This window comes from Pogoniulus pusillus, chromosome 12, assembly GCF_015220805.1.
Source record: "Pogoniulus pusillus isolate bPogPus1 chromosome 12, bPogPus1.pri, whole genome shotgun sequence".
Taxonomy (NCBI): domain Eukaryota; kingdom Metazoa; phylum Chordata; class Aves; order Piciformes; family Lybiidae; genus Pogoniulus; species Pogoniulus pusillus.
This window is the reverse complement of record NC_087275.1, coordinates 4,652,425-4,679,539: the sequence shown is the minus strand read 5'-3', so window position 1 is coordinate 4,679,539 and position 27,115 is coordinate 4,652,425. Positions and strand designations below refer to the sequence as shown.

At 42.4% G+C, this 27,115-nt stretch overlaps 1 protein-coding gene across 5 annotated transcripts in view; it reads left to right on the top strand.

The window, feature by feature from the left end:
* CADM2 (cell adhesion molecule 2) overlaps positions 1-27,115 on the top strand; it is an 871,614-nt gene that overhangs the window by 587,828 nt on the left and 256,671 nt on the right. For all 5 annotated transcript variants that reach the window (XM_064152285.1, XM_064152286.1, XM_064152284.1 and 2 more), the window contains one exon: positions 2,515-2,664. In XM_064152285.1, coding sequence (XP_064008355.1) covers positions 2,515-2,664 — 150 coding nt within the window. The remainder of the gene's footprint in view (positions 1-2,514; positions 2,665-27,115) is intronic.

Sequence of the window (27,115 nt, the reverse complement as noted above, 5' to 3'; positions counted from 1 at the left end):
CATACTACATCATCGCTTCCATTTTCATGTGAAATCAGGTTGTATTCCTTCAACAGAGGAAGCATCGAATATTAGATTTTAGATATTAGATGCATTTGCTCTCTCCAGACTTTCCAAACCTGGCAGGAAAAGCATCAGCCTGAGAGTTCTTTTGCAAGTATACAAAGAAACCAGGAGTAAACGCTGCCCTGTCAGCCTGTGTTAAAAATACTGTGTGGATTTGTTACGCTTTCAGTGATACTTTCAATAGCCATTTAACTCTATTGTATGCACTGAGACATCTGTGGCCTTCCAGTATCTGAAGGGGACCCACAGTAAGGCTGGGAAGGGACTATTGACAGTGTCTTGTAATGACAGGACAAGGGGGAATGGGTTTAAACTGGCAGAGAGGAGATTCAAAGTAGATGTTATTAAGGGTTCTTTGCAGTGAGAGTAGTGAGACACTGGCGCACAGGTTGAGGGTGGTGAGATACTGGTACAGGTTGAGTGTGGTGAGACACTGGTACAGGTTGCCCAAGGAGGCTGTGTCTGCTCCCTCCCTGGAGGTGTTCAAGGCCGGGTTGGATGAAGTCTTGAGCAACCTGTTCTAGTGGGAGGTGTCCCTGCCTGTGTGTCCTGGGTTATATTGGATCCCTCCCCCGATAGAATAAACTCACTGCAACATGCAATAGTTTTTTAGGAAAGTCAGGGGAAAATGAAATTGTATTTCTTATAGTTTAAATATGACAGCATAAGGAGAATAAACTACTAGGGAAATATAAGAACCTTAAGGAAGATGAGGAAGGGGTAAAGCAGCGGCAAAGCAGCAAAAGCAGCAGCAGCCAAAACAGCAGTGGGGGAAGATAGCAGCAGGCACAGCTGAAGCAGCAGAAGCAGCAAGGGGAAGGTCCAAGCCGTGCTTCCAGACATAAAGCTCTTCTTGCTCCAATGAAATTATATTAACTTATTAACTTATCCTTATTATAAGGATAATTAACTTATCCTTATCATGGGGATATGACCTATCTCTGCAATGTTCACCTCTCCACTCAGAGCTTCTACTTCTAAGTTTCTCTGTTCTGAACACTTTTTGTGTCTGAACTAGAAATCCAGCTCAAACAGCCACACTATGGCAGAAGGTTGGAACTGGATGATCTTTGAGGTCCCTTTCAACCTAAACCATTCTATGAGTCTATGTATGCATATATGTAGCTCATGAGCCCTTATGCAGAGGAATATCCTTGCTGTGTGGGCATATCCGAGGAGAGTCGCAGAGTATTCCTTTGAAGCTAATTCATATGATTTACAGAGGGGAGAAAAAAGTCCTTATTTCTTAATTAATTTAGCTGTTTGGGGTTTGGTTTTTTTTTTGATACAGAGACTATAATACACATATATTAAAACATATATTGTTGTACTGCCTTTCTTTGGTCACAGTAGATCATGCTGGATTCAGGCACTGTCATCTATGCAAAGCTGCTGCAGTAAATTCAGTTCTACAACTTAAATGATTACTTTCTTTTTGTACTCTCTTCCCTTCTCTCTCCCTCCCTACATATATGATTGTACTACCTGTCTTTGGTCACAGTAGATCATGCTGAATTCAGGCACTGTCATCTATGCAAAGCTGCTGCAGTAAATTCATTTCTACAACTTAAATGCTTACTTTCTTTTTGTACTCTTTTCCCTTCTCTACCCCTCCCTCCCTCTCCCTACATATATGATTGTACTACCTCTCTTTGGTCACAATAGATCATGCTGAATTCAGGCACTGTCATCCATGCAAAGCTGCTGCAGTAAATTCATTTCTACAACTTAAATGCTTACTTTCTTTTTGTACTCTCTTCCCTTCTCTACCCCTCCCTTCCTATATTATTGTACTACTTTTCTTCTCCCTACATTATTGTACTACCTGTCCTTGGTCACATTAGATCATGCTGAATTCAGGCACTGTCATCTATGCAAAGCTGCTGCAGTAAATTCATTTCTACAACTTAAATGCTTTCTTTTTGTACTCTTTTCCCTTCTCTCTCCCGCCCTACATATATGATTGTACTACCTGTCTTTGGTCACAATAGACCATGCTGAATTCAGGCACTGTCATCCATGCAAAGCTGCTGCAGTAAATTCATTTCTACAACTTAAATGCTTACTTTCTTTTTGTACTCTCTTCCCTTCTCTCTCCCTCCCTTCCTATATTATTGTACTACTTTTCTTCTCCCTACATTATTGTACTACCTGTCCTTGGTCACAGTAGATCATGCTGAATTCAGGCACTGTCATCTATGCAAAGCTGCTGCAGGAAATTCATTTCTACAACTAAAATGCTTACTTTCTTTTTGTACTCTTTTCCCTCCTCCATCCCTCCTTCCCCTCCCTACATATATGATTGTACCACCTGTCTTTGGTCACAGTAGACCATGCTGAATTCAGGCACTGTCATCTATGCAAAGCTGCTGCAGGAAATTAATTTCTAGGACTTAAATGCTTACCTTTTTTTTAACTCTCTTCCCTTCTCTACCCCTCCCTCCCCAGGCAGCCAAGGGCAGTTTCCACTCACACAGAACGTCACGGTGGTTGAAGGAGGAACAGCAAACTTGACCTGCAGGGTCGATCAAAATGATAACACCTCCCTCCAGTGGTCGAATCCAGCTCAACAGACGCTGTACTTCGATGACAAGAAAGGTAAATAAGCTTCTGAGTTCATTATTCTGCATCATCTTTACAGGGAAAGAAAGGGAAGGTGTGTTAGGAGAATTGTTAAGAGAATTTCCTTTCTTTGGGATGATTTTTTTTCCCCTTCAGTGGGATTTTGTTTTTTTTTCCTTTTTGTTTGGTTGTTTGGGCTTTTTTTTTTTATTACCTTTATTAAAATGATTTTTATTTATTTAATTTATTTTTTTTTATTATTTATTATTTTTGTTTGGGTGTTGGGGTTGGTTTCTGTTTGTTTTTTTATGGGGGGGTTGCCTTTTGAAATGATTTTTATTTTTATTTATTGGCTCTTTATTGTTATTTATTTTTTCTTTATTGCTTTTGGTTGCTGTCGGCAAGGTTGCCTTTTTTAAATTAGTTCCATTTCTTGTTATGTCTCCTTTATTTATTGTTTATTATTTATTATTATTTATTTTTTCTGTATTGGTTTAGGTGGTTGTTTGGGGGTTCACCTTTTTTAATTATTTTTAAAATTTATTTATCGTTTATTATTTATTGTTAACTTAATTTTCTTTTTTTTGCTTGGTTGCTGTTTTTTTTTGCCTTTTAAAAATATTTTAGTTAATATTTTATTTATTTTTTAATTTAATTTTAATTTAATTGTTGTTTATTTTTTAATTTATTTTTAATCTTTATTCTAATTTGATTTTAATAACTTTTCTTTTTAAAATTTATTTCTATTTTAATTTATGTTTAATTTTTATTTCTTTTTATCTTTAATTTATTTTCAGTCTTCATTTTTTATTTAATTTTAATTCATTTATGGCTTATTTATTTTTTAATTTATTTCTATTTTAATTTATTTTTAATTTTTATTTCTTTTCATCTTTAGTTTATTTTCAATCTTTATTTATTTTTTATTTAATTTTAAGTCTTTTTTTAAATTTATTTCTATTTTAATTTATTTTTAATTTTTATTTCTTTTTGTCTTTAATTTATTTTCAATCTTTATTTATTTTTATTTAATTTTAAGTCATTTATGTTTTATTTATTTTTAAAAAAATATTTCTATTTTATTTTTAATTTGTTGTTTATTTTTATCTTTAATTTATTTTCAATCTTTATTTATTTTTATTTAATTTTAAGTCATTTATGTTTTATTTATTTTTAAAAAAATATTTCTATTTTATTTTTAATTTGTTGTTTATTTTTATCTTTAATTTATTTTCAATCTTTATTTATTTTTTATTTAATTTTAAGTCATTTATTTATTTTTTATTTATTTCTATTTTAATTTATTTTAAAATTTTATTTCTTTTTGTCTTTAATTTATTTTCAATCTTTATTTATTTTTTATTTAATTTAAATTCATTTATTTTTTTATTTATTTCTATTTTAATTTATTTTTAATTTTTATTTCTTTTTATCTTTAATTTATTTTCAATCTTTTTTTTATTTCATTTCAAATCATTTATGTTTTTTTATTTCTATTTTAATTTATTTTTAATTTTTATTTCTTTTTATATTTAAATTATTTTCAATCTTTATTTATTTTTATTTACTTTTAATTCATTTATGTTTTATTTATTTTTTTAAATTTATTTCTATTTTATTTTTATTTTTTATTTCTTTTTATCTTTAATTTATTTTCAATCTTTATTTATTTTTAATTTTAATTCCTTTATGTTTTTTTTAAATTTTTAAATTTATTTCTATTTTACTTTATTTTAATTTTTTTTTTATATTTAATTTATTTTCAATCTTTATTTTTATTTAATTTTAATTCCTTTTTTGTTTTATTTATTTATAATTTTGATTTTTTTTCTTTATTTTTAAATATAATTTTAGTTTGAATTTATGTTAAAATATATTTTAATTTATTTTTTATTTATTTTTATTTATTTTTTTAAAAAATATTAGTTTTTATTTGAGGGAAGTTCCCTGAAGCATGTTCTTGCATAGAAATGTATGTAAAGGAAAAAATAACAGAATAGAAATTGGTAAATTTGGGTAGTTAGAGGCTGTCAGTGGAAGATGTAGTTCATAAAATGGTTGATTAGAGGCTGTTAGTGGAAGGGGTAGTTCATAAACCTTGAAACTTGCCTTTATTGGTGCATGTATGTATGTGTGTGTACATATATATATATCTGCATGCATTTAATACATGCATTTAATACATGCATTTAATATATATTTTTATATATATATAAAGATTGAATATACATTTAAATATATGCATTCAATCTTTATATATATGCATTTAATATATGTTTATGCATCTGTATGCATTTAATATATATATTTTATATGTATGCATTTAATATACATGTATATATATGCATTTAATATATGCTTATGCATCTATATGCATTTAATATATATCTTATATATATGCATTTAATATACATTTATATATGCATTTAATGTATGCTTATATGAGTATATATATATGTATATATAAAATGTGCATTTAGTATACATTTATATACATTAATTTAATATATATTTATATATATATATGTCACCATCCCTGGAGGTGTTCAAGCAAAGCCTGGATGAGGAACTCAGTGCCATGGTCTAGTTGACTGGATAGAGTTGGGTGATAGGTTGGACTGGATGGTCTTGGAGGTCTCTTCCAACCTGGCTGATTCTCTTCTCTTCTCTTCTCTTCTCTTCTCTTCTCTTCTCTTCTCTTCTCTTCTCTTCTCTTCTCTTCTCTTCTCTTCTCTTCTCTTCTCTTCTCTTCTCTTCTCTTCTCTTCTCTTCTCTTCTCTTCTCTTCTCTTCTCTTCTCCCTTCTCTTCTCCCTTCTCTTCGCCCTTCTCTTCTCCCTTCTCTTCTCCCTTCTCTTCTCCCTTCTCTTCTCCTTTCTCTTCTCCCTTCTCTTCTCCCTTCTCTTCTCCCTTCTCTTCTCCCTTCTCTTCTCCCTTCTCTTCTCCCTTCTCTTCTCCCTTCTCTTCTCCCTTCTCTTCTCCCTTCTCTTCTCCCTTCTCTTCTCCTTTCTCTTCTCCCTTCTCTTCTCCCTTCTCTTCTCCTTTCTCTTCTCCCTTCTCTTCTCCCTTCTCTTCTCCCTTCTCTTCTCCCTTCTCCCTTCTCTTCTCCCTTCTCTTCTCCCTTCTCCCTTCTCTTCTCCCTTCCCTCTTCCCTTCCCTCTTCCCTTCCCTTCCCTTCCCTTCCCTTCCCTTCCCTTCCCTTCCCTTCCCTTCCCTTCCCTTCCCTTCCCTTCCCTTCCCTTCCCTTCCCTTCCCTATATATATGCATATAATATATTTTCTATATGCATTTAATATATGCTTATGCATACATATGCATTTACTATGTATACACATTTAATATATACATATATATGTGTATTTATGTAGTTCCCAGCTTTGATCATACTTCAGTTTGGTTTCCCAGTGCATTTTCTGGTCCCTATGATTGATATTCTTACCTGGTAATAAAAATGCTCAGGTTTAGTACCCCTGAATTTTCCAATTATACCACACTTTTCCCTCCCCCCCCCAACTATTATTTATTTTCCTTAGAGGTTTAAAAAGACAGGGAAATTGTCAACTCCTTAAGAAAATGAAGGGTGTTGTCACCACAGTAGGGTATATATATCTTAACCTGAAATGATAGTGTTACATTATTACATATTAGAGTGTTAATGAAACAGATTTCCTGAGATTCCATAAAGAAGTTGAACTTAAAGTTAGGAGGAATAAATTCATCACTTGGCTTCCAAAAATGCAAATTCTTTGGTATTGATTTTGGTGGGGCAGAAGTTGAACAGTGATGTATGCTTAATTCTGCTGGTGGAATTTATGCTGAAAGGTGCTGCATACTCTAGAAGATATTTTAGGAAGTGTAGCTCTTCCTCTGCTTAAAAATTAAAGTAGTGCTGCTCAAATGCTTTGCTGCATGATTACAGGACTTTAAAACACCTCGTGGGTCTGAAAATGCTTTGTGGATCTATGCACTTAGAACGAAAGTAGAGTCTGAAACCTGTCATTTTCTACCTGCAGAAGCTGCAATCAAAATATGGGGTTTTTTTGCTATTAATATAATAGCTGAATAGAATCTCTTGATGGTCTTGAAGTGGTTCCTTTCTCTTTTATCTAATTTCCTGCAGTGTGTAATCATTTGATTTGCAATTTCTTTGAAATCCTAAGTACCTTTTGAATGTAAGATTAAAGATGAGAGGTTTATAAGGTGCAAACTTTTGAGCTGTGACTTTAGTCCTGCAGCCTTTACACGTGGACCCCTTCATTTTAGTTATAATCCTCAGTGGTTTGGGATAGGTAAATAAAGCCTCCAAAACTAAGAGCAGAGGCAGCTCCTCTGTTGACACAGCACATCAATACTCACAAAATCTATAGATCTGATAAAATAAGTGACATTTTAAAGGATGCTGAGAAGGATGTGGGAGGACTGCAAATAGATTAATTTATAACCATTTTGGTATGAATTGAATTTTCTCTGTACTTTTACAAGGAATAATTGAAATTTGTATTACTTTTTAATGCAATGAATTGAAGCAACCAAATTTGAATGGCATGCAGCATAGTAAGTACTTAGAAGCAATTTATATTCCCTACAGGAAATGTGAGGAGCTGAAGTGTGTAAATTTAAAGGACTTTGCTCTTTTTTGAACTTCTGGCTTGTCCCAAGACTTTGACAATTACTTGCTTATTCATTTACAGAGGAATTACTGTTCATCTATTCCACAGGATAATCATGGAATCATAGAATCAACCAGGTTGGAAGAGACCTCCAAGATCATCCAGTCCAACCTAGCACCCAGCCCTGGCCAGTCAAATAGGCCATGGCACTGAGTGCCTCATCCAGGCTTTGCTTGAACACCTCAAGGGACAGCAAATCCACCACCTCCCTGGGCAGCCCATTCCAATGCCAATCACTCTCTCTGCTAACAACTTCCTCCTAACACCCAGCCTAGACCTCCCCTGGCACAACTTGAGAGGAGGCTCAGGGGTGACCTCATTGCTGTCTACAACTACCTGAAGGGAGGCTGTAGCCAGGTGGGGTTGGTCTCTTCTCCCAGGCAATCACCAACAGAACAAGGGGACATAGTCTCAAGTTGTGCCAGGGGAAGTATGGGCTGGATGTTAGGAGGAAGTTGTTGGCAGAGAGAGTGATTGGCATTGGAATGGGCTGCCCAGGGAGGTGGTGGAGGCACCATGCCTGGAGGTGTTCAAGTAAAGCCTGGATGAGGCACTTAGTGCCATGGTCTGGTTGATTGGCTAGGGCTGGGTGCTAGGTTGGAGTGGATGATCTTGGAGGTCTCTTCCAACCTGGTTGATTCTATGACTTCATTATTTTCTTTTCACAACCAATGATCTAATTTCTCTCATTAAAATAGTCTACTTAGCCTCTAACCAGCACAGGAATGAGCAGTGCACTCAAACACTACATGGAAAGCAAACTCCCATGCCTCAAAAAGAGGTTACAGCTTTCACTGGCATTCTTTCTCCTCTGTCTGTATGTGTGCATCTTCTTACAACTAAGAAAGAAGTCCCTTAGGATGTGTGCATTATTGTGCCAAAATGGGAAAAGATATTGATGGCTCTGATGTCTTGATGGTTTTCTCAGTAAATGGTGGCAGGCAAACTGTAAAGATATTATTATTATTATTATTATTATTATTATTATTATTATTGTTGTTGTTGTTGTTGTTGTTGTTGTTTTATTTTATTTTCACACTTCCCCACCAGCCAGGCATACAACTTTGCTATGAAAATTAGCCTTCTCCTTGATCCAGTCATTACAGTTAATTTATTGGGAGCAGTGTTTCAGCCAGAGTGTTTTCAAATCTGTCTCATAATATTAGCCCAAACCAAGCCCTCAGATTGTTCATCTCCCTTTGGCTCCAAGAAAATTGCTGTTTGGTAGTTGGATCTCTCAAACCCTGAAAAATTCATCAGAACTGTTGAGTAGGTGTAGGGTACACAGTGGTGTAGGACTAAGTTCTGTGTGGGAACTTAGAAGGGGAGCATCAAGCAGTAGCCTTTGTGTCCTTCAGAGCTGAGTAACTGAATGTTACCATGTTAAGAAGTAAATCAAATTTGCATGCCTGTCAGCATATGGCAGAGCAGGTGCCAAAAATAGAACAAGTTGTCAGTGCAGTGAAAAGCCTTCCACCTCTAGACAGTCCTTGGTAGGACCTCTTTGATGTTCATGCTTCCTCCTCAAGCAGATTTGTTCTTCTGTCTTGCAATAAAATATTTTGTCCAAATAGAACTTTCCACAGGCCAGGGAAAAAGAGTCACTTGGTCATATGGGAAGACTGTCTGCTTCTTCACAGAATCACAGAATGTCTTAGATTGGAAAAGACCTTCCAGATCACTGAGTCCAATCATTAGTTTTACACTGGCAGGTCCCTGACTAATCCAAATCCCTCAGCACAACATCTCATCACTATGAATCACTCTGGTTGGAAAGGACCACCAGGATCATCCAGTCCAACCTTCATCCCAGCAGCCTTCATCACCAGGCCATAGCCTCAAGCACCACATCCACTCTGCTTTTAAACACCTTCAGGGATGGTGACTCCACCACCTCCCTGGGCAGTCTGCTCCAGTGCCTGACCATCTGCTCAGGAAAAAACTTCCTCCCAGTATCCAACCTAAAACTCCCCTGATGCAACTTGAGGCCATTTCCTCTTGTCCCATCATTAAAAATCCGGGAGAAGAGACCAGCTGCAGCCTCACTACAACTCCCTTCTAGGTAGTTGTAAAGGGCAATAAGGTCCCCTCTCAGCCTCCTCTTCTCCAGACTAAACAACCCCAGCTCCCTCAGCCACTCCTCATAGGTCATGTTTGCCAGACCTCTCCCCAACCTCATCACCCTTCTCTGCACCTGCTCCAGCACCTCAATGTCTCTCCTGTCATGCAAAAGCTTTTCTGGCCAAATAGCACTTTGCACAGACCAGGAAAAAAGAGTCACTTGGTCATGTGGAAGGACTATCTGTTTCCCAATCCTGTGTATTTCAACTAGAGATTCATTATTAATCACCACTTTATCAGAAATTGATGAGAGACACTATGAGAAGCATGTTCATGTCATTTTGATTTCTTCTGAGTTGTGATGCAATCATTGACACTGAAGTCAGGAGTCATATTCTTCCTTTCTGTGTTTTAGATATGTGATGGTTTGGGAGTTACCCACCCCCCACTCTTATGAAATCACCCAGACTGAACTCAGCTGGCTGGTAGTTAGGGAATGAAGCTTAAAATTTACACCTTACACACAATATACAAGCAGATATTTACAGTATTTATAGCTATATGCAGAAATATGCAACTTAAAGTAATAACAGAAATACAACAGCCCTCCTAGAAACCAGAGTCCCCAGATGGGGCTCCCAACCACCCTTCCACCTCCTTTCCATCCCTCTACCTTACCCCAGAGTATGCCTTATGTGCAGGGTGAGGTTGGAGGATTGGCAAGGAGGTTTAGAAGCAGAAGGATTAGTTACACAGAAGCAGCCCAGGGAAGAAGGACAGAGACACACACACACTGACACTGTTGTGCCGGGGTTAGGTCTAGGCTGGATGTTAGGAGGAAGTTCTTCCCAGAGAGAGTGATTGGCATTGGAATGGGCTGCCCAGGGAGGTGGTGGAGTCGCTGTGCCTGGAGGTGTTCAAGCAAAGCCTGAATGAGGCACTTAGTGCCATGGTCTAGTTGATTGGTTAGGGCTGGGTGCTAGGTTGGAGTGGATGATCTTGGAGGTCTCTTCCAACCTGGTTGATTGTATGATTCTGTGATTCTATATTTGTGTTCTTTTTATACATCTCAGCAAGCCTATGAGTGAAGTAGACGCCACCTTTTCACAGTCTATCATCTAATTTTTCTCACTAAAATATTCCAGTTAGCCTCACACTAGCACAAGATATTATTTAAGCAAGTATGGAATTGCAGTAAGCCAAATACATTGATACCAAAGTTGCATGGTTAAATCTATTCTCCTGGTTCTTCTCACATACTGATTGCCATATGCTTTGAAATACAGATTTTGCTCAGTTAGAAAGATACTGTGGCTGGTAGAGAATACTTCCTTCTCCACCCTCCCAGCAATTTAATACATATTTAATATTTAGGAAGAAGTTGGGGACTATTTTTAACTTGAGACATTCTTGGCACCTGGCCTAATACAGTGTTAGGATGATATAGATAGAAAATGAATAGAGTTTTGTTTCAGAAAGGGCAATGCTATAAATTTAATGAATATGAAACCACAGCTCAGAAGTTGTTTCCAGGTCTTCATCATTTACAGCAGCTGATTTGGTTTTCTTTTGGCTGGATAGGGGTTTTTTGGTTGTTTTTGTTTGTTGGTGTATCAGAAATTAAGAATTGTTATGAAATATGAGTATTAATTTCTCTATGGATGTTAATTTTTTATTATTAATCATAGAATCATAGAATCAAGCAGGTTGGAAGAGACCTCCAACATCATCCAGTCCAACCTAGCACCCAGCCCTGTCCAGTCAACCAGACCATGGCACTAAGTGCCTCAATATTCAACAATTGGGAAAATTCCCTGAGGTTCTTTAGATTTTTGGTTGCCAGGGAGCAGTTGCACAGAATTCAACAGTTTAAACAATCAGAACTTGGAAAATAGGGACACCAAAACAGGAAAAACAGTCTAACTATGGCTATGGAGTCTTGGCATTCACTCCAGCAGATGTACTCACGACTCTTGGTCCCTGAGTAAGTCTTCTGTATCAAAGACACTTTCAAAGTCCTGATGATGCCAGGGTAAAATACAAATGATTCAGGCAGAGGGAAGAAGATGCTGCTGAGCTGGCTGATGTTAGCTGCATACACTTGGCTGCCTTCAACAAGCTGCAAACAAGGAGAGGCAGGAAGGCTTCATGCAGACAAAAGCTGGTGTAGAAAGGCTAATGTAGAAAGGCACAGTGCAGAAAGGCTGGACAAAGAAAGGCCCCTAAATCATCCCCCTTTAAATACTTCAGTTTGAAAGTCAAACTGGCCAATGGGCACCAGCACCATAGTTCTGGCCAGTGAATCCAAACCTTTGTGCCTTCTTTGACTGCACAGGCACGGTGAGGGCAGCACAAGACACCTGACAAGTGGTGCTAAGCCCCCTAGCCTCAAGGCTTTGCTCATCTGACTCAACTTCCCTGGGATTGCCCCAGCAACAGAAGGATGAGAGCAAGGGTTAAACCAGCCTGGCAGGATTTATACCCTACCAGGACAGCTGGTTGGTTGGTTGGTTGGTTAGTTGTTTTTCTGTAAATGCAGGTTGCTGGGGTTTGGGCAGCACTGGGTGATTTCAAGTAAGAGAGCAAGAGGGGTAACATTAGGACACAGAGAAGGATGTGTGCCAGTGGAGCACCTGGGTAAAATGACTAGAGAAGAGGAGGCTCAGGGGTGACCTCATTGCTGTCTACAACTACCTGAAGGGAGACTGTAGCCAGGTAGGGGTTGGTCTTTTCTGTCAGGCAACCACCAAGAGAACAAGGGGACACAGTTGTGCCGGGGGAAGTACAGGCTGGATGTTAGGAGGAAGTTGTTGCCAGAGAGAGTGATTGGCATTGGAATGGGCTGCCCAGGGAGGTGGTGGAGTCACTGTCCCTGGAGCTGTTGAAACAAAGCCTGGCTGAGGCACTTAGTGCCATGGTCTGGTTGATTGTGTAGGGCTGGGTGCTAGGTTGGACTGGATGATGTTGGAGGTGGGGAGATTCAGGCTGGATGTGGGGAGGAAGTTGTTGAGCAGGAGAGTGGTGAGAGACTGGAATGGGTTGTCCAGGGAGGTGGTTGAGGCCCCATGGATGGAGGTGTTTAAGGCCAGGCTGAATGAGGCTGTGGCCAGCCTGATCTAGGGTAGGGTGTCCCTGCCCATGGCAGGGGAGTTGGAACTGGCTGCTCCTTGTGGTCCCTTCCAACCCTGACTGATTCTATGATTCTACATTTAATTATGTTTAGAAACATTTCCAAGACTCCCCTTGGTTTCCCACCACCCAGACACAGATTGTGTCTTTCTGGAAACTTTATTTTTAACACCTCCCTTTTCATTTGAAGCATAAAACTTTTACCTGACAATGAACTAAGCAGATAGTCTAGTTGCATAAATGTATAAACACATTTTATTATGTTTATAAATGTTGCCAAGACTCCCCTTGGTATCCCAACCTCCCCCCCAGACAAAGATTGTGTCTTCCTGGAATGACATGAATTTACAGCTCACCCTGAGCAAGTCCAGATTCCTAGGGGACAAATGCAAACTGCACACTGCACAGGAAACAAGTTGTTCCTATAGAGTTTTCAATTAAAAAGAGTAATCACCATAGAAACCTCCCTATCACTTCACACACACAAGTGTCTATAGTAATGCAGCTGCCTTTGGAAGAAGCACAATGTGCAGTAATGGAGAACTGGCAGATATGATTTTAAATACCTAGAGGTTATTTTATCTTCACTGGTGGTACTTCATAAGGATTTTGAGAGGGCAATAAGCATGGGCATAAACATGAATTCAGCTGAATTACAGAAAGGGTGTAGCATGAAAACACAGAGATGTTTGATAAGGATTGAAAGGAACCTTCCTGTAGCAGCTCTCTTAGATTACCTTGTGCCAGGGGAGGTATAAGCTTGATATTAGGAGGAAGTTCTTCACAGAGAGAGTGATTGCATTTGTGCTAGTTTGAAGCAGGCTAGAATGTTTTGGTGAGAGGGACTAGATCACAGGCTGTGAAAGGGAAACAAGGGTGATGTCTATTTCCCTCATAGGGTTGCTGAGATGTATAAAAATATAAGTCAAAACATAGATAAGACACTCGGCACCTCTCTCGCTTGGGCTGCTGGCTGAGCTGCATCTCTCTAACCTCACCCTCCATTTTGGACTAATCCACTTTGCTTCCTAACCCCCTGGTCAAACCTCCATTCTTCCTGGGACTGGGGTAAGGTTGAGAGGGGTAGGGGGAAGGTGCAGGGGTGGTTGGGAGCCCCTCCTGGGGACTCAGGTGTCTGGGAGGGCTGTTGTGTTTCTGTATTACATTTTACCTTGTCTATTTCTGTCTATAACTGTCTATACTGTAACTATCTGCTTGTCTATTGTGCTAAGCTGTAAATATAAGCTTCATTCAATTTCCAGAGCTGGCTGAGTCTAGTCTGGGTGATTTCTAAAGTGTGGGGGGGCAGGGAACACCCAAACCATCACAGCATTCAAATGGGCTGCCCAGGGAGGTAGTGGAGTTGCCATCCCTGGAGTTGTTCAAGGAAAGCCTGGATGAGGCACTTAGTGCCATGGTCTGGTTGATTGTCTAGGGCTGGGTGCTAGGTTGGACTGGATGATCTTGGAGGTCTCTTCCAACCTGGTTGATTCTATGATGACTCTATGAGGATCACAAGATGTTGAGGGTTGGAAGACGTTTCTTTCAACCTGGTTGATTCAATTAGATGAGATTCGATTCGATTCTGTTCAATTCTAAATGAAGCAAGATATTGAAATATAAAGGAGATGTGCATAACTGAACTAAACAAGGACTGTTAATGCAAAACGTGTTTATTCTCATCGATATAGAAACGTGCAATAGGACTAGAAAAAGGCAGAGAAATGGCCTGCCAGTCCAGAGGAAGCCAGAAGGATGATCAGAGGGCTGCAGCAGCTCTGCTGTTGGTGCCATGGTCTAGCCTTGAGCTCTGTGGTAAAGGGTTGGACTTGATGATCTGTGAGGTCTCTTCCAGCCCTGATGATACTGTGATACTGTGACAGGCTCCAAGAGTTGAGTCTCTTCAGCGTGGAAAAGAGAAGGCTTCAAGGAGACTTATAGTGGCTGTCCAGTGTCTGAAGGGGTGTTGCAGAACAGAGTTTAGGGGAATTTTGGGGAATAACATGCGAGGCTGATTTATAAGAAAGAAATTTAAATGATTTATTACTAAACAGTAGAAATCCCCTTCCCCAAATTGATTTATAGCTATCCCACCTAAGTTCTTGGTTCGCGGTTGCAGATTAAAATAGAGAATGGCTAAAATGAAGAGAGTCTGTGATTTTAAGAGAGTTCATTTGAGTCTTGAGAGATTATTCAGTCTCTAAATAAAGAGTTCAGTTACTCACTGTCCAAATGCAATTCAGAAGAGTTTCAGAGTATTATGAATTTCAGGTGTGTTGTTCAAGCCTCTGCGAGTCTGGGCTGAGCTGAGCGCAGGCTTTCCGAGGCTGACGCGGGTCGGGTGCTGCTGTGACATCCGAGCTGGCCATAACTTTAACGCTGCGGTGCGCACGCCGAGCGATGCGTGTGCAGGCAGGGTGTCATTCAGAAGGAGAGCAGGGAAGGTGCTCAATTCCTGCATCAGGAATGTTGTGGTCAGCAGGAGCAGGGAGGTCATTCTGCCCCTGTACTCTGCACTGGTTAGACCACACCTTGAGTCCTGTGTTCAGTTCTGGGCTCCCCAGTTTAAAAGGGACGTTGAGATGCTTGAGCGTGTCCAGAGAAGGGCGACGAGGCTGGGGAGAGGCCTTGAGCACAAGCCCTATGAGGAGAGGCTGAGGGAGCTGGGATTGGTTAGCCTGGAGAAGAGGAGGCTCAGGGGTGACCTTATTGTTGTCTACAATTACCTGAGGGGTGGTTGTGGCCAGGAGGAGGTTGCTCTCTTCTCTCAGGTGGCCAGCACCAGAACAAGAGGACACAGCCTTAGGCTGTGCCAGGGGAGATTTAGGCTGGAGGTGAGGAGAAAGTTCTTCACTGAGAGAGTCATTGGACACTGGAATGGGCTGCCCGGGGAGGTGGTGGAGTCGCCGTCCCTGGGGCACTTTAAGGCAAGGTTGGACGTGGCACTTGGTGCCATGGTCTAGCCTTGAGCTCTGTGGTAAAGGGTTGGACTCGATGATCTGTGAGGTCTCTTCCAACCCTGATGATACTATGATACTATGAGGAGAAAGTTCTTCCCTGAGAGAGTCATTGGACACTGGAATGGGCTGCCCGGGGAGGTGGTGGAGTCGCCGTCCCTGGAGCTGTTCAAGGCAGGACTGGACGTGGCACTTGGTGCCATGGTCTGCCCTTGAGCTCTGTGGTAAAGGGTTGGACTTGATGATCTGTGAGGTCTCTTCCAACCCTGATAATACTGTGATACTGTGATACAATTAAGGCTAGTGCAGCATTTTATAGTGTTCCAAAGAGATGTGCTCAGCCAGTTCAGGTGGTTTTACATTAATTTTACAGATGGGTACAGAGTTCTAATCAATTCAGACAATTGGACAATTCTTACCCAAAACAACCTGTAGGACCACTGTCGTGGATGGGAAAGTTTGTTAGAGGGGGAGGTTTGGGGGAAATGATATGGGAGACTGATGTTTATAAAGACTGGATGAGGCACTTAGTGCCATGGTCTAGTTGATTGGGTAGGGCTGGATGATAGGTTGGACTGGATGATCTTGGAGGTCTCTTCCAACCTGGTTGATTCTATAAGTCTATGATTCTATAAAAGGTATAAATGATTTACTATTATATACACCAGAAATCCCCTTCCCCAAACTTATTTACAGTTATCCCACCTAAGTTCTTTCTATGCGGGTTGCGAATTAAATCACAGAGTGATTTATGTACAAGAAATCAGGAATTTAGCAACAGTTTGTAAAAGAATTTAGAAAGAGAATTTGTGGCTTGAAAATGCCAGGATTTAGGGAGAGAGTCTGTGATTTTTTTTTAGAGATTTCACTGAAGCTTGAGAGATTATTCAGCCTTTAAATTAAGTTCTTGTCAGTTACTCACTGTTCAAATGCAGTTCAGAAAAGTTTCAAAGTCTTTATGAATTTTAAGGCGCCGTTGTCTGAGGCTCCGCGGGTCCGGTTGAGCTGAAGGCTGACTCCCAGGGCTCGTAAGGATCAGGCCCTGTATAGGGTTAACACTCCTGGGGGAGTAACCCTGAACCTGACCCTGGGGGTCTTGGCCCCTCCCCAGGGGTGGGCCACACTCCAGGTGATGGTTAGCCCACTCCCCCCCCACTTCCTGTGGTATAAAAGAGACAGGAGTCTCCTATCTCTTCCTCTCTTTTCCTGCGCTCACTCTTGACCACACACACTCACACTGCATACCAGCACACCCCGTGGCAGCCACGAGGCAGAGACACCATCACATTGCTCGGGTTGTATCCATCTCTTTTTGTATTTTGCTGTTTTCCCTTCCTTATCCTTTGTAAACTCCCCTACCTCCAATACCCTTTCTAAGTTATTGTTAAACTTTTCCTTTTTTTAACTTCCAAATTGAGTGAGATTGATTTATTTGGGTGTCCTTTCCTTTCTCTCTCTCCCTGTCTTTTGGGAAAAGGAGGGGGAAGAGGGGAGGGCACTCTATAAATTCTATAAATTGTCATTGGGTCTACTAAATTTATTAGAGTCTCTGGGAACCTGCATTTGAACCCAAGACAGGCCCCTGCCTGGAACGGTGCTGTCTTGAGCTGGTTGTTTGCGGTGCGAATGCCGCGGGTGTGTGCGTGTGTAATCAGCGAGCAGGGTATTGAGCAAGAGAGGTGCAAGTAGAGCAGGGTAGAGAGCGAGGGGCTCGTAGGTTAAGTTCAGTTAAGTTGCAAGGGGTGCAAGGGGGTATATTTTTTATAGTATTTTAGAAGAGGTGTGTTCAGCCAACTCAGGCAGACTTACGTTAGCTTTACAGATTGGTACAAAGTTGTAATCAACTTATACAATTGGCTAATTCTCACCAAAAACCAACTTATGGAACCACCCAGGGGTCAGCCCTCAGCAGGTGTTTGTCAGGTGGTCACCATGTCTGAGAATTCGAACCTTACAACTACCTGAAGGGGCATTGTAGCCAGGTGGGGTTGGGCTCTTCTCCCAGGCAACCAGCAATAGAACAAGGGGACACAGTCTCAAGTTGTGCCAGGGCAGGTCTAGGCTGGATGTTAGGAGGAAGTTCTTCACAGAGAGAGTGATTTCCCATTGGAATGGGCTGCCCAGGGAGGTGGTGGAGTCACCGTCCCTGGAGGTCTTTAAGAAAAGACTGGATGAGGCACTTGGTTCCATGGTCTGGTTGATTGGTTAGGGCTGGGTGCTAGGTTGGACTGGATGATCTTGGAGGTCTCTTCCAACCTGGTTGATTCTATGATTCTATGATTCTATGTTTATGCCTTTTGTTTCTCTGAGAGAGAGATTCTCCCAAGGCCTGTACGTCTGCTGGAACAGCAGCTACATCAGTGCAAGCAGATAGGAAATATTGGTTTGACTTTTTCGATGGAAGGCCTCTGAGCCACAATTTTGTGTATAAATGAAAACTCTGCAATAGGGCAAAAGGGCTCTGCTCCCTTCCATGACAACCACCCAGGGGTCAGCCCCCAGTAGATGTTCATCAGGTGATGGGAACCAAGGTCTTCTACTCCAAAACATAGCCTGTTTTTACCTTTTGCCCCTCTGGGGGAGAAATCTTCTCAGAGGCTCTGTAGCTGCTGGGACAGCACATAGAAAGCAGTGGTTTGATTTTGCGATGGCTGGCCTTCATGTGAGCCATGACCCTGTGCACAAATGGGACCTTTGCAAGAGGGCTCTGCTCCCTTCCATGACAAGGGGACCTGCAGGAAGGCTGGGGAGGGACTATTGACAAGGTCTTGTAATGACAGGACAAGGGGGAATGGGTTTAAACTGGCAGAGGGGAGATTGAAACTAGATGTTAGGAAAGGGTTGTTTGCAGTGAGGGTGCTGAGACACTGGCACAGGTTGCCCAGGGAGATTGTGGAGCACAGAATCACCCAATGTGATCTTTGATCACATTGGGTGATTCTGTGCTCCACAATCTCCCTGGAGGTGTTCAAGGCCAGACTGGATGAGGCCTTGAGCAACCTGTTCTAGTGGGAGGTGTCCCTCCTTGTGGCAAAGGGCTGGAACTGGCTGATCCTCGAGGTCCCTTCCAACCTGAACCATTCTATGATCCTATGATTCTGTGACTTGATTACCTGTCTATGTATCTCTTTCTCTCTCTCGCTGCTAGAGATGCTTGGTAGTTTTGCTCAGTCAGACTGGTGCAAGTGTAAAATACCTGCTCTTCACTTGAACAGGAAAGATTTCAGGGCTGTCAATAGTAAACCAAATGCTGTATTGACACTGATCAAGGTAAGTTTGTCACCAGCTGACATGCCAGATTTTGATGGGACACATGGTTGATGCTAACCATAGATGGGTACATGTCCCCTGTGCTTTCATCAAGCAGTAGCACTTTCATGTCTTACTAAAAACTGAGAGAGCATGTTCTAACCTCGGGATTATTCATCCCTTAGCAGCAGAACATTTCTTTAGATGACCTTTGATTTTTTACATGTTAGAGTACTTGGCATTTATGTAACTCCCTATCATCTTGAAAGCTTTCAAAGATACTGGTGTACTCAGCAGAGGTTATGGGAGGGCAGTGTACTTGCAAAGCTCCCAAGAGCTTCCCTGATAGGCACAATGCCTCAGGTGAGCTTGTGGAAACAGGTTTGTGTATAGTAGTTGCTCATGAGATTCTGCATTTGCTCCCTCTTGGAAGTGATGCTGTAACATCAGAACTCGTGTGTAAGTTTAGAGACAGAACATGTCTCAAATGAAATTGCTGTGCCTTTGGACATACCTTGCTGTGCTATCAGCTCTATGAAAACAACTCCTAACCTTTGTCTTTAGAGATATAACAGTATTTAGAGGGAGAGTATGAAGTTCACAGTGCACAAGGTATGAGATTTTAATTACAGTGTCATGTCTGTCAGCTTAGGAGGTTTCATTAGTGCAGAGAACCTGGATTCTTTATGCAACATTATCAAAACAAAACTTTGATAGAGTTGTCAAACAGAAGACTGACACTTTCAGGCATGAAAATCCTGTCTCCCTAATGTTCATAGAATCATAGAATCGAGCAGGTTGGAACAGACCTCCAAGATCATCCAGGCCAAGCTAGCACCCAGCTCTAACCAATCAACCAGACCATGGCACTAAGTGCCTCATCCAGCCTTTGCTTCAACACCTCCAGGGGCAGTGACTCCACCACCTCTCTGGGCAGCCCATTCCAATGACAATCACTCTCTCTGCCAACAACTTCCTCCTAACATCCAGCCTAGACCTCCCCTGGCACAACTTGAGACTGTGGCCCCTTGTTCTGTTGCTGCTTGCCTGGCAGAAGAGACCAACCCCCACCTGGCTACAACGTCCCTTCAGGTAGTTGCAGACAGCAATGAGGTCTGCCTTGAGCCTCCTCTTCTGCAGGCTGCACATCCCCAGCTCCCTCAGCCTCTCCTCACAGGGCTGTGCTCCAGACCCCTCACCAGCTTTGTCACCCTTCTCTGGACGTGTTTGAGTACCTCAACATCTCTCTTGAATTGAGGAGCCCAGAACTGGACACAGGACTCAAGGTGTTGTAGACATACAACTCCTTCTTACCCTGTTTAGCTCTGTTTACCCTTTGACTTAGCCTGGAGAAGAGGAGGCTCAGGGGAGACCTTATTGCTGTCTACAACTACCTGAGGGGTGGTTGTGGCCAGGAGGAGGTTGCTCTCTTCTCTCAGGTGGAGAGGACACAGCCTCAGGATGCGCCAGGGGAGACTTAGGCTGGAGGTGAGGAGAAAGTTCTTCCCTGAGAGAGTCATTGGACACTGGAATGGGCTGCCCGGGGAGGTGGTGGAGTCGCCGTCCCTGGAGCTGTTCAAGGCAGGATTGGACGTGGCACTTGGTGCCATGGTCTGGCCTTGAGCTCTGTGGTAAAGGGTTGGACTTGATGATCTGTGAGGTCTCTTCCAACCCTGATGATACTGTGAGACTGTGATACTTGCTTTGTGGAAGCCACACTCCAGACACTGAATGTGAGTATAAACTCAGCTTCCACTATTCTGTGGCGATTGATCCTCAGAGATCCTAAACAAGCTTAGACACTTGTGAGTATTAAATATCATTGTGAATATTTCTGATTGGAGGGAATTGTGAGCTCCCTTCCTGTAGGACCTTTAGTGATTCTAGTGAGCAGTAGCATTTAAGTTGCAGACATGTAGACAAACAATCCTCAGACAGCAGGAATAGGCTTGTACAAAACAGAAGTCAGAGAAGTAATGAAAAAGGTTTCTTTTGGGGACAGAAAGGTAAATAGGAAGTACATGCTTCCTATTAGTGATGCAGACAGGGAGGCAGACAGGCTGCATTGTTGGGAGAACAGAGAGCATTAGCATTTAAGTAGTGTGAAATCGAGTAGCAGTGGTGAATGGACTTATGCCTCTACATTCACATGCTCTGCTTCCTGGTAGAGAATTGGATGGAGATGGTATCAAACAGTAGATGATGAACAAGTTAACTCCATCCTAGAGTGCACTTATAAATTAGAGATTCACTCTTAACTTAGACTTTAATAGACCCTTGGAGTGAGAACATATCATGTAGTAAAACTGTGAGGTAGCATGAAAATGGGGAAACTGCATAAAACCCCCACAAAAGCAGAGAAAATATCGAAACATGACTCTACAGCTGGAAAAGTTGGAGGGAAGGTACACAGAGGGACAGGATTTCCTTCCCTTTCCCTTCTCCTTCCCCTCTCCCATTGCCTTCCCCTTTCCCTTCCCCTTTCCATTTCCCTTCCCATTTTCCTTCCCCTTCCCCTTTTCCTTCCTCTTCCCCTTTTCCTTCTCCTTTCCATTTTCCTTCCCCTTTCCATTTTCCTTTCACTTTCTCTTCCCCTTTCCATTCTTCTTCCTTTTCCTCTTTCCTTTTCCCATTCCCTTCCCCTTTCCCTTCCCCTTTCTCTTCCCCTTTCCCTTCCCCTTTCTCTTCCCCTTTCCATTCTCCTTCCCCTTTCCTTTTCCCTTTTCCTTCCCCTTTCCCTTCCCCTTTCCCTTCCCCTTTTCCTTCCCCTTTTCATTTTCCTTCCTCTTTCCTTCTACCCTTCCCTTCCCCTTTTCCATTCCCTTTCCCTTTTCCTTTTCCCTTCTCCTTCCCTTCCCCTTCCCTTTTCCATTTCCCTTCCCTTTTCCCTTCCCCTTCCCTTTTCCTTCCCCCCCCTTTCTATTTCCCTTCCCCTTTCCCTTTCCTTTTCACCCTTTTCCTTTTCCTTTCAATCCCAGTGCTCTGAGACAGGGGTCAGAAATTAACTTAATTTTGGATAGTGCTTCCTTAGTACTCAGAGGACTTTTGTTTCAATGCTCAGAGGATGCTCAGAAGCCGGTTTAGAGATTTTGAGACCAAGTGTCTCACTCAGTCCCTAGAAGCCAAGGTTTCAAAATGCAAGCCAGGATGCTTGTGTTCATGTATCTTAAAAAAAGAGAATGTGCTGAAAGAGATCAGGAGTCTGTTAAAACATCCTGACAGTTATTGTCTGTATGAATATGAAAATCACATTTTAAAAATGTATTACAATGCATTAGAGTATTATTTCATTGCAATAAATTAGTAGAACTACTCCCACTCACAGCATTTATTTTTCATTTCTAAGCTGTATTAAGGGAGTAAATGAGCATATTGTAAAGATGGTTAGAAAGTGTAGGAGGTTGCATTGTATGGTGCTGAAATGTGGGTACGTGCAGCAATGACGTCTGCCAGCACTCGAGCTAAATGGAGAATGGAGCTGATGCCTTGTAATGGGATGAAGTGAAGCACTAGTTATCACAGTATCACAGTATCATCAAGGTTGGAAGAGACCTCACAGATCATCAAGTCCAACCCTTTACCACAGAGCTCAAGGCCAGACCATGGCACCAAGTGCCACGTCCAGTCCTGCCTTGAACAGCTCCAGGGACGGCGACTCCACCACCTCCCCGGGCAGCCCATTCCAGTGTCCAATGACTCTCTCAGGGAAGAACTTTCTCCTCACCTCCAGCCTAAATTTCCCCTGATGTAGCTTGAGGCTGTGTCCTCTTGTTCTGGTGCTGGCTACCTGAGAGAAGAGAGCAACCTCCTCCTGGCCACAACCACCCCTCAGGTAGTTGTAGACAGCAATAAGGTCACCCCTGAGCCTCCTCTTCTCCAGGCTAACCAATCCCAGCTCCCTCAGCCTCTCCTCGTAGGGCTGTGCTCAAGGCCTCTCCCCAGCCTTGTCGCCCTTCTCTGGACATGCTCAAGCATCTCAACATCCCTTTTAAATTGGGGAGCCCAGAACTGAACACAGGACTCAAGGTGTGGTCTAACCAGTGCAGAGTACAGGGGCACAATGACCTTCCTGCTCCTGCTGGCCACAGCATTTATGATGACACTGCTAAGATTACCCTGTTGTGAAGTTTCATGAAACTCAGGCTGGTAAATTTTTGTTTGGTTTAAATGTCAAAAAAATCTTCTAAGGAATGAGAATTCTTTGGGGCAGGGCAGGGTGGTGGTGAAGTTCAGTAAAAAGTTGGAAAGAGAAATTTCAGATATCTGGTCTCTCTCCACTAGTTGTTTAGATTAATAGAATCAACCAATGAGTTCCAGGCTCAGCCAGTCCAACCTAGCACCCGGCTGTAGCCAATCAACTAGATCATGGCACTAAGTGCCCCAGCCAAGCATCTCTTGAACACCTCCAGGGACAGCAACTCCACCACCTCCCTGGGCAGCCCATTCCAATGACAATCACTCTTTCTGCCAACAACTTCCTCCTGATATCCAGCCTAAACCTCCCCTGCCACAACTTGAGACTGTGTCCCCTTGTTCTGTTGCTGGTTGCCTGGCAAAAGAGACCAACCCCCACTTGGCTACAGCCTCCCTTCAGGTAATTGTAGACAGCAATGAGCTCTGCCCTGAGCCTTCTCTTCTGCAGGCTGCACACTCCCAGCTCCCTCAGACTCTCCTCACAGGGCTGTGCTCCAGACCCCTCACCAGCTTTGTTGCCCTTCTCTGGACACGTTCCAGCACCTCAGCATCTCCCTTGAATTGAGAAGCCCAGAAGTGGACACAGGATTCAAGGTGTGGCCTGACCAGTGCTAAGTACAGGGGCAGAATAACCTCCCTTGTCCTGCTGGCCACACTGTTCCTAATCCAGGCCAGGATGCCATTGGCTCTCCTGGCCACCTGGGCACACTGCTGCCTCATTGTTTCATGATACTCAGGTTGGTAACTATTTTTGGTTTAAATGTGAAAAAATCTTCTAAGGAATGAGAATTCTTTGGGGCAGGAGTGTGGCAGTGAAGTTCAATAAAAAGTTGGAAAGAGAAATTTCATATACCTGCTCTCTCTCTCTCTACTAGTTATTTGTTTTGAATGACCAAAACTTCTTGGGGTTTCTGAAGAAAATGGACCTATTACATTAAATTCTGAACCCTTTGTTTTCTTTCAGACAACTCTTTGAGCAAATGATAGCAAAGAACAATTTGAGTGCAGAGAAGGGCAAATGAGAGAATACACTCAGCATAATAGGCAGTGGATGCAGGAGCAATAGAGCTCAGCATTGTACATCAGAAGGAATACAAAGGTAGGCAGAAAAAAGGCATTTGGGGTTTAATCAGGAAAGTAAAGGTTACCTAGTTTCAAAGAAACTAGGTGACAGTCAAGAGAGCTGATTGTTGTGTCATAGTGTATGCTGTAGAGCAGAGTCACAGGAATAAGAGAATTACCAGATAGACCTGAACGTTTTGTTGAATAAGTGATTTTTGGATCCAAGTAAGCTTAACTTTAGAGAATAGAAAGTTACTTTCAGGGATGGTGGAAGTTATGCTTCTGAAAGGAAAAAAGCAGAATGGTGACAAAGCTGGTGAGGGGCCTGGAGCACAGCCCTGTGAGGAGAGGCTGAGGGAGCTGGGAGTGTGCAGCCTGGAGAAGAGGAGGCTCAGGGATGACCTCATTGCTGTCTACAACTAACTGAAGGGAGGCTGCAGCCAGGTGGGGTTGCTCTCTTCTGCCAGGCAAGCAGCAACAGAACAAGGGGACACAGTCTCAAGTTGTGCCAGGGGAGGTCTAGGCTGGATGTTAGGAGGAAGTTGTTGGCAGAGAGAGTGATTGGCATTGGAATGGGCTGCCCAGGGAGGTGACGGAGTCGGTGTCCCTGGAGGTGTTGAAGCAAAGCCTGGATGAGGCACTTGGTGCCATGGTCTGGTTGATTGGACAAGGCTGGGTGCTAGGTTGGACTGGATGATCTCAGAGGTCTCTTCCAACCTGCTTGATTCTATGGTTCTATTTAGAAATGGCATATCAGATGCTAAAAAAATATAAGAAGAAATAGGATAAAAGCATAAGAATTCTTATGTTTGAAAGGGAAAGACAATCATGGAACATTCAAATAGTCCTAGAGCAACAAAGTGTGACATACTGAATATGTCACTAAGTCAAGACTTTGCATCTGGATGACAAAGCTGAGAAACCAGAAACCCCTGAAAACAGAACTGTATCTGCATGGCACAAATGCCATGAGCTAGCACTTAAGCTAGCTAAGATGTTGCTGGCAGGTCTGTTTTGCTTCCACAAAGTTTCTCCAAGCAAATTAATCTAGATGAAAAGATCTTTTTTAGTATGCTTTATAATAAATACTGCTGTAGGTTAATAAATACTGCTGTAGTTTAGCACCTTTAAAAGCTAAGGTTCTGCAGCAGACTAGTGGTACTGGAAAACAATCAATCTAAAGCTGAATTTGAAACAGAGACTGAAATGGAATGCAATGTAATCACAGAGTCCCTAGCCTAACAGCAGGTGGTACAGTTACTGCCATTCCAGCTGCTTTTAGAAGGGTTAACACAGAGATTAGCTATCAGTCAGTAAATGCTGGAGGAATAAAAACACAGCAGGTCAAGGAGAAATATAGTCCAGACGAGTGATTTAACACCATATTTTCAGAGAATTACCCAACTGGATGGAAAGCAACTCCAGAGGGTATGACTGAAGGACAGTGACGACTATGAAGGAAAATAGTGAAGGGATAGGAGAAGCCTCTTCTGTCAGCGTGGTACACGATTCTTGAGCTGGGGTACCAGGGCCTCAGGCAACTGGATTCCAAACCTGCCACAGAAGCCAGGTTGATATCATAGTTGTACCTGTGCACTTCAGCCCTCCACTTTCTGAAATCATAGAATCATTGGGGGTGTGCAGCCTGGAGAGGAGGAGGCTCAGGGCAGACCTCATTGCTGCCTACAACTACCTGAAGGGAGGCTGTAGCCAGGTGGGGTTGGGCTCTTCTCCCAGGCAACCAGCAACAGAACAAGGGGACACAGTCTCAAGTTGTGGCAGGGGAGGTCTAGGCTGGATGTTAGGAGGAAGTTATGGGCAGAGAGAGTGATTGGCATTGGAATGGGCTGCCCAGGGAGGTGGTGGAGGCACCATTCCCGGAGATGTTGAAGCAAAGCCTGGCTGAGGCACTTAGTGCCATGTTCTAGTTGCTTGCCTAGAGCTGGGTGCTAAGTTGGCCTGGCTGATCTTGAAGGTCTCTTCCAACCTGGTTGATTCTATGATTCTATGAAACAAATCAAAGGCAACTTTCTCCCAACCTAACATCAGATGCTGTAAAGCCAAAATAAAAGCCGAATGGTTACTTTATAGGAGGATCATAATATTAAGGTCAGGCAAGCTGAGGATTTTAATACATCCAGAGATTTAAATACAGGCAGTAAGTGTACACTTTCATAGTGCCTGGACATAAAAGTGTGACTATATTCAGTTTTCGAGGTGGAAGTGAAGACTCTACCATTATTAGAAGTTCTCATCTTTCCACTCCTTTTCTGGTAGAAACTTGTTTAAGGAGTCTTCTTTCAAGATTGTTTCAGCACAGAAAGTGTAACAAATCATCATGTCCTGGATCTTTAAGGATCTGTGTGCAGAAAAGTAATTGCTGATGAGCTGCTGATATGGGGTGAAAATCCTCAATAACTCAGTGAGAGACCGTGCAGTGTTCTGCTGTGAGCCAAAGAAAATAGCTTTAAATTGAACAGAAACGAGAACTGAATCAGCCTGAATGAGATTACTTTCAGAGCTGTGCAGCCTGGGTGAAAGGAGCTTGAGGAAAAACAAAAATGAAAAGCAATTGCGTAAATGGAGAGGAAAACAACAACAACAAAAAGCAACACAAAAATCCAAGCCAGTAGGACACAGAGTTCAAGGCATGTGAACAGATGCTAGAAGAATAATGATTGTAAACCCACGTCTGTAACAATTAATCTCTACAGTAACCGACTGACAATTCATAGAATAGAATCAATCAGGTTGGAAGAGACCTCCAAGCTCATCCAGTCCAACCTAGCACCCAGCCTTAGCCAATCAACCAGACCATGGCACTAAGTTCCTCAGCCAGGCTTTGCTTCAACACCTCCAGCGATGGCAACTCCACCACCTCCCTGGGCAGCCCATTCCAATGCCAATCACTCACTCTGGGAAGAACTTCCTCCTCACAGCCTAAACCTCCCTCGACACAACTTGAGACTGTGTCCCCTCATTCTGTTGCTGCTTGCCTGGCAGAAGAGACCAACCCCACCTGGCTGCAGCCTCCCTTCAGTTAGTTGTAGACATCAATGAGGTCTGCCCTGAGCCTCCTCTTCTGCAGGCTGCACACCCCCAGCTCCCTCAGCCTCTTCTCACAGGGCTGTGCTCCAGACCCCTCACCAGCTTTGCTGCCCTTCTC